This window comes from Hyaena hyaena, unplaced genomic scaffold (genome assembly GCF_003009895.1).
Source record: "Hyaena hyaena isolate Hyena2069 unplaced genomic scaffold, ASM300989v1 scaffold_3, whole genome shotgun sequence".
Classification (NCBI taxonomy): domain Eukaryota; kingdom Metazoa; phylum Chordata; class Mammalia; order Carnivora; family Hyaenidae; genus Hyaena; species Hyaena hyaena.
In genome coordinates, this window is record NW_024080635.1 from 7,530,235 (window position 1) to 7,538,315 (window position 8,081).

The 8,081-nt window shown below is 43.9% G+C and overlaps 1 protein-coding gene and 1 long non-coding RNA gene across 2 annotated transcripts; one reads left to right on the forward strand and one right to left on the reverse strand.

The window, feature by feature from the left end:
* Positions 1–1,278: 1,278 nt before the first annotated feature.
* LOC120231910 lies at positions 1,279–3,499 on the reverse strand. Its single transcript, XR_005528456.1, has 2 exons — positions 3,413–3,499; positions 1,279–2,519 (listed from the first exon to the last, which is right to left on the reverse strand). It is a non-coding gene; the product is annotated as an uncharacterized LOC120231910 (long non-coding RNA).
* Positions 3,380–8,081, forward strand: RSRP1 (arginine and serine rich protein 1). Its single transcript, XM_039232193.1, has 5 exons — positions 3,380–3,563; positions 3,760–4,346; positions 5,408–5,559; positions 6,815–6,898; positions 7,630–8,081. The coding sequence occupies exons 2-5, from the start codon at positions 3,812–3,814 to the stop codon at positions 7,747–7,749; spliced, it is 891 nt and encodes a 296-aa protein (XP_039088124.1). The 5' UTR covers positions 3,380–3,563; positions 3,760–3,811; the 3' UTR covers positions 7,750–8,081.

Sequence of the window (8,081 nt, forward strand, 5' to 3'; positions counted from 1 at the left end):
TAAAAGCAAGTTTTAAATACATTTGTTGATGGGGTTCCTGGGCGGCTCAGTTGGTTTGGCATCCAACTTTGGCTCAGGTCATGATCTCACCGTTTGTGGGTTTGAGCCCCATGTTGGACTCTGTGCTGACAGCTCAGAGCCTGGAGCCTGCTTTGGATTCTGTGTCTCTCCCTCTCTCTGATCCTTCCCCACTCTCATTCTCTCTCTCAAAAAATGAATAAATGTTAAAAAATTAAAAAAAAATATGTTTGTTTAAAATGAGCCCATAGTCACAAAAATCCACATGCTTGTATATTTGAAAGAGCTTGGAGAAAGACGAAAGGGTGCTTGCTAACTGTTAACCTTGGTACCTCTAATTTATGGGCAAAATAATGGAGACCTCTTTTGGAAGATGCCATAGCTTTTACTTTGTATGTCTTTGGATTTTCTCATTTGTTACAAAATTAGCTGTCATTAAAATCATGAAAGGGGCACCTGGGTTTAGTCAGTCAAGCGTCCGACTTGGGCTCAGGTCATATCTCAAGGTGTGACTTCGAGCCCTGCCTCACGTCTGTGCTGACAGCTGAGAGCCTGGAGCCTGCTTGGGATTCTATGTTTCCCTCCCTCTCTGCCCCTCCTACTGGCACTCTGTCTCTCAAAAGTAAATAAACATTAAAAAATTTTTTAATTAATGAAAAAAATTTTAATTTTAGTAGGAGAAAGAGACACTAAGTCCTTCTTAACCTACCCAACAGCATCTAATACAATAAACATTCTATAAATATTTGTGGAAGGAGACAGAAGGGGAGGAGGAACAGGTTTAAATGTTTGATAGAGATTAAAAAAAAAAAAAAAGGTAGCCATTAAACCAGTATGGCATGGTGAAGCATTATAGAAGCTCTAAATGAATAGTGGGAGGAAGGAAAAAGGAGAAATTTGATCAGGCTGGCAAAATAAAATGGGAACAAGTGAAAAAAAGAAAGCAAAGTAAATAAGATACACTAATGGAAGTGACAAGGTCAATACTGCAGTTACTCTATTAAATGTAAATGAGTTGAATTTACTATCAAGTGAAAAAAATCTTTCATATTGGGTGTAAAAACTCGGCTAGGTGTTGTATACCTGAAACAAACTGAACTTGGAACAAAAGGATTCTATTCACAATCTGCAAATACCATTAAAATATTTCGGAATACACCTAGCAAGACAAGAACATGATGTGTATTAGAAAAGCTATAATATTTCCGTGGAAGTATTAGTTTTCTGTTGCTTCAGTAACAAATAACCAGACTCAGGGGCTTAGATCAACCCAAATTTATTATCTTACAGTTCTGTAGGTGAGAAGTCTCAGCAGGCAAACGTCAAGATGTCAGCAGGGCTGTGTTCCTTTTGGAGACCAGGGGAAAATCTCCAACACTTTGCTCATTGAGGTGTTGGCAGAATTTAATTCAATGAGATTGTGGGACTGAGATCTCTGTTACCTTGGTGACAGTCAGCTTGGAGCTGACCTCAGCTCCTAGAGGACTCTCAGGACCTTGGAGATAGCCCTCAATATTTCAGATGCAGCAATAGGGTGTGGCATCCTCAGGCTTTGAATCTTTCCTGTGATTGGACTGGGCCGACTTCCCCCAGCCCTATAATTCAGGACAATGTTATCACCAGGTCCTTAATTTTACTCACATCTGCAAAATTCCTTTTGTAAGGTAACCAATTCACAAGTTCTGGGAATTAGGGTATGGACATCTTTGGGGGCTATTCATCTGCCTACCACAGTGAAGGATATAAAGTTTTAAAAATAAATGTATTAAAGTGTCACATTCTTGGATGGGAAGATGTGCTATTGTCAAGAGATGTCATTTCTGCCTGCATTACCCTGCAAATTCTCTGCAAGACGCTTTACGGATAACCGAAATTGGATTCTTAATCAAGTGAGGGGATAGATGCTCAGAGAAGACTGTATTGCTTAGAAAAATAAACACTGACATTCTTTGCAGACTTTAACTTAGGTAGACTACACATATTCTAGATACAAATATACCAATATCATGCTCAAGGGCAAGGTAATGTTTTCCATTGTGTTTCCAATATTCTTACTGTTAACATCCAGGATTTTTCTAGTCCCTTTATTTTAGGCACACATTTGACTAATATTTTGAACCATTTACAGAGACTCCTACCACCCTGTCCTTTTTAATAACCAAAAGCTTAAGACTCCATCATCTTATACATAAGGTTTCACATTATTTCCCCTAACACATCCTTTTTACACTCGTCAAATCTGAAACTCCTTTTATTTTTTCCATCCACTCACACAGCTTCATGACAACTTTCAGCAAAAGTTTCTGGCAGATGGGCAATGTCTTCTCAGTTTACTTGTGATGCCACTTAGAAAAGTGTTTCTAAACATTTCCTTAAGAACGATTTCCATTGTAATGCTGCCTTAGAGATGTGTATCATACTGTGGACAGCGAATGCCAAGGCAGATCGCGTGGGTGGGTGCAGATTCTGTGATAAGGTTTTTATTCCCTCCATTTCTTTGCCTGTTTGGAAAGGCGGGGTGAAGATGAACAAGAAAAAAGTGAATTTGCATCTCCCTCAAAAGAAAGTAACGTTTGTAAAACTGCCACTCTTTTTGACTTGCAAAGAAGCTCATATAACGACTCTATTTACAGATGCGATTAGTTTACTCAATGAAAAGAGATTTCAAGGCAATTGTCATGCTTTATTAACCGTCAGTATATTTGGATGTATCCTATTTACAAATTCCTGGAAATAAAAGTCACCGTTGTTTAATCCCCAACACCCAGCCTCGGAACTGACTTCTCTGGTTTTAGGTCAACTGTGGGTGTCTCGCATTGTCTGTCTCCAACTTTCTCAAACTCTACCAGAGAAAAAATGGGTGCAAGCAACCTTCTTCTCTAAGCTATTACTGCATGGACAGAAATCCTGCGACGTCCGCTGAAGGGTGCTGTCCCGCAGCCTGGCGGACCCCCCCGCGGTCGCCCCCTCCAGCTTCCGGACGCAGGTCAGAAAGGGGTCGCGACAAAAGGGTCCAGGGAGGTTCAGCCCGAGTCTGCGACTTCCCAGGAGGTGGAGGCAATGACCCTGACCTTGTCGGCACCGGCCAGGCATGCGGCCAGGAGACAGTTGCCCCACCGCGGGAAGATGCTTCCCTCTACGGCTTTCAAAGGAGAGAACATAAAGCCCCTCACCAGCGGGCACAGGCTCTGGAGTACCCGGATGCAGCAGTTCCGCCTCCCGGGGCAAGGCAACGCATGCGCATCCAAGACTTTGCGCTAGTGGGCGGGGCGCGGGAAGAGAGGAGGAAGGGCGGCGGTTGGGCAAGAGGGGAGCCGCACCCACCGCGCCAACGTCTCTGCGCATGCTCTGCGCGTCGGCTTCTGGTACTTTCGACGCGCCTGCGGGCACCTACCTCAGTTCGCGTCCGGAGGTCGGAGGTGGAGGTCGAGGTTCTGTGGTTCGAGAACAGTTTGGAAAAACCGCTCTCCTTCCTCAGCTTCGAAAGGAAGGCGTCCGCTGGTCATTCCTTTTAGTCTTCGGTGAGGCGTCGGCGGCCTGTGGTGGTAAGTTTCCTGGTGACGGGGTCGATTCCTGGTGCCTGGGGCGCGGGGGGCGCAGAGAGGGGGGCCGCTGGGGGGGCCAGCAGGCCAGCCTTCGGAGTCGCCACCGCCTGGATCGGAGTGGCTCGTACAGTTTCTGGCTTTGGGCCTCCGACGCCCTCGCGACTCACTACCTCCGCTCCCCTCCCCCCTCCCCCAGTTGTTTTCAGCGCCGAGTTTCCGGGAGGGGAGACTTGCAGCCTCCGGCGGACATGCCCCACTACGTGAAAGACCTGTGGCCTGGCTCGCCGCAGGACAAGGAGTCCCCCTCGACGTCCCGGTCGGGCCGGTCCAGCCGCCTGTCCTCGGCGTCCGGGAGCCGGTCTTCTTCCCGAAGCTCTCGGTCCCGCTCCAGCGTCTCGAGCCCGGCGTCGTCGCGGGGTAGGAGTCGGAGCCGACCGCGGCGGGGGAGCAGGTCCCGGTCCCGGAGGCGCCACCAGAGGAAGTACCGGCGCTACTCGCGCTCGTACTCTCGCAGCCGGTCGCGCTCCCGCGGCCGCCGCTACCGGGACCGGCGCTACGGGGCGCCCGGGAGGTCCCTCCGCTCGCCGTCAAGGCCCCGCTCCCGCAGCCGGTCCCGCTCGCGGGGACGCTCGTATTACCGACGGGCCTACGCGCTGGCGCGGGGGCGGCGCCACTACGGCTTCGGCCGCACCATGTACCCGGAGGATCGCCGCACTTGGAGGGGCCGGTTTAGGAGCCGGAGCCGTTCGCGGAGCCCCAGCCCTTTCCGTCTGAGCAAAAAGGGTGAGTCATCTGCCAGGAACTTGGCCTTCGCACCCTGCCGCGCGGCTGGCGGCCGCACGAGCGCACCCGGAACCGCGGTGGCTGTGTAGATTGGGTACTTACATTGCTTCCGGTGCCTGTAATGATGGTTTCTTTGGGAGGAGTGAGGGAGGGACACGTTAGCAGGTCAGTGGAGTGGTTAAAATCGCTCTCTTTGGCACCCGGTTTTCTTAATTTTTTAATGTTTATTTTTGAGAGACAGCGTGTGCAGAGGAGGGGCAGAGAGAGAGGGAGGCACAGAATCCCAAGCAGGCTCCAGGCCCTGAGCTGTCCGCACAGAGCCCGACGCGGGGCTGGAACTCCGGAACTGCGAGATCATGACCGTGACCTGGGCCCAAGTCCGACTTAGACACCTAGCCGCCCCTGGCACCCAGTTTTGAAGGGAATGGTCTTTTCTCCTTGAGATTAGAAGTCAGCTGTGGTGTCCAGTACATTGAGATGGAGGAAATTCTTTTTCCTAGTGGCTCACCCTTAGTGAGGTTTTTTAGGTGTTACAGGTGACTCAGGAGTTTATCCGTTTTAAGCTTTTGTTACTATTGAGCGTTAAGAAGAGTTAAACAAAGCCGGATTTAGGCCCAGTACTTTAAAACAAATGATTTGTTTTGCTGTTGGATAGGATCACAGAAAAAGACATGGAAATGAAAACATGTAGATAGGAGTCTGAAAATGGATTTAAGTAATGTATCTCTTATTGGCTCATTAGCTGTGACAATTGTGTTATCTATAAAGGGTACAAAGAACCTTGTTCAGGATATACAATTGAAGAGAAAGCAAAAACAATTAAATTCAGGCCTTTGGTAAGGAAAACTGAAAACTAATTGTTGAGATTAGGACTCTTTTTTTCTTTTCTCAGCAAAAAATGAGGTAGAGAATTTTGTTTTTGTGATCAGGGCTGTATTTTATGCACTAAAATAAAAGATTGAGACATCTTTTTATTCTAAACCACAGGTTTATTCTGGGATTCTGAGATCTACAGGGAAATTTAGTACAGGATTAACGAATGTCTTGTTTTGTTTTTGTAGATCGAATGGAGCTATTAGAAATAGCAAAAGCCAACGCAGCAAAAGCTTTAGGAACAGCCAGCTTTGACCTACCAGCCAGTCTCCGAACTGTCCTTGCGTCTAAAGAAACAAACCGCGGAACAGCTGTACCAAACAGTGGAGCAAAGTCTGAGGTAAGTATTCTAGGCTTTACCCAGACAAGATCTTCAGAAAGCTACTGCTAGAGAAAGATCTAATGGGCCATCTTTACTTGTTTGACCTTAGACTGCTTCTTGGAAAGCCTGCATACAATTTGTTAAGATCAAAATAGCAGCTGTAGAGAAGGTCTTTCCATCATGAAAATGGGAGATTAGTGAACTTTATTTCCACGGGACCCAGTACTACTTACTTTCATAATTGTAGGTGGTATTTTGGCAATTTCTGTGTAGCTGTCAAATTTTTCTATCCAGTTTTTGCACGGTATTTTTTATCTGTAGTTTATATTCGCAGCGTTATGTTCCCACAAGTTCTATATTCAACATACAGTATAGTTTATCTGCTTTATTTCTGTCTTATAGAAATCATGAATGTGGTCTCCAGACATTGATGAAGAGAATCTGTGGGTAATTGATAACATGGGCAAAAGCATCAGACGTTTAACTAATTTGAAGTTTATGTTCACAGACTGAAAGTTTAGTTTTTTTGTTAGATCCATATGCATGCTAGAATCTGGGACAGGGACTATTTTGATGAGATACTGAAGATAGTTCTTTTTAAAGTAAACACTGTAATGGTGGGGCGTCTGTCCCTTTCATAATATATGCAATATATTCCAGATGTTTTGAGAGATTACAGAAGAAGAGGCCTGCTTCACTTGCAGATAAGTTTATTACAATTCTCCAGAAATGTGCAGGATGTGCATTGGCAAATTGCACTGTGGTCTTAAGTTAATGGTATGAAATCCAAAGTATAAAATTCATCACTTTTGAGGCTTATGGTAGTTAGGGGTTTGATAGAATCCTTTAACACAGGAAAATGCTCTCTAGATGAACTTTTCTAGCATTCAGACCCAGATGTGAGTTTGCTTAAGTATTTAGTAGCAAACAAGATCTTAGGTGAGTTGCTTTTTCAGATGACTAGGTGCCCAACTGGCAAATGCCTTAGTTTTTGAAACTAGGTATTTTTTGGTATGACTTCACTTTCAGAGTTACTTGAATTTGTATCAGGGGAAATCTTAATACTGCTTTATGGGAAAAGTCTCTTAAGCTGATTATTAATCGATTTGTTAGGAGGAAAGCTGGAGTACTACGTTTTGATGCTTAATGATTAGATCCAGCTCGATTTGTGTCTCTACAACTAAATTTATGTACAGTTGGGCTGCATTTTATATGGAATCGTAAACCAAGGGTATCGTTTTTTTAAAAAACATCCTTTCTCTTACATGTCTAGCTGTCGGAAAAACTAACAGAAGATGGAACTAAAAACCTCAATGAAAAGTCTGGCCAGCAAAAGAGCATAGCTTTTAGCTCTAATGTAAGTATATCTAGGCATTGACCACTGAAAAATTGGACTTAGGATATAATTATGTGGGCTCTTATTTTGTTGGAAGGCTTTTATTTTGTGGTAGTATTTTGGGATCTGCTCAGCCACGTTAGATAGAACTTGTCATAATCTTTTGTAACGTTACAAATGGCGAACATCATGGCTTCCTCTGTATCTGATATTCACAATTTTTTTTGAGAGAGTGAGTGCTAATGTATGCCGGAGGGATGGGGCAGAGAGAGAGAGAATCAAGCAGGTCCTTTGCATTGTCAGCACAGAGTCCAATGTAGGGTCCAAACCCACAAACTAAGATCATAAGCTGAAATCAAGAGTTGGATGCTTAACCAACTGAGCCACCAGGTACCCCAGTATTCACATTTTTGATATCGGTATTTACTTTTAAATACTCCTCTTATACTTGTTGAACAATTTAAAAAGCAAATCTCCGAAACCCCTGTAATCACAGTATTTTCAAAGCCTGCTAAGAGCTTAAAAAAACAAAACTAAACTATTTTAACACATCATTTTGTAATATACTTTGAATCAGTGTCTAATTTTCCCCAGTAATTTTTTGGCTTTATAGTTGGAATCGAGTGATGAATATGGGGTCTTTGCATTTTAATTTTTAAATGAAATTATTTAGTACATTTTGTAAAAACACAAGTATTTTGGATACAACGTCTGTGTTTCCATAGCTGACTTAAGAATTCGTTCTCTTCCAGAATTCTGTAGCAAAGCCAATGCTTCAGAAATCAGCTAAAGCGACTGCTGAAGAGACCTCTACAGGATCTCCCAAAATAAATGAGAAGAAAAGTCCATATGGACTGTGGATACCTGTCTAAGGAAAGAAAACTATATAAGGTTGGCTGAAATGCACTTTATTGCAAGTTTGTGTTCCAAGCATTATTCCATCCCTGAAAGCCACTTAGGGGTCGTTGTTGCAATTACAATTGCAAAGTAATATGCAAATCTTTAATATTTAAATATTAACATTTGAAGTTTCTCTTGTAGATAAGAGATAACACACATGGACCAGAGGATTCGTACAGGTGGGAGTTTTGTACATACGCTTGTAAATATTTTGTATGATACCAATGTAATGTAAAAGCAAAATTTATAAGAGAAGCAGTAATGGAATTGTTTATATTTGCTAATAAAGTTTTTGGTTTTTTAA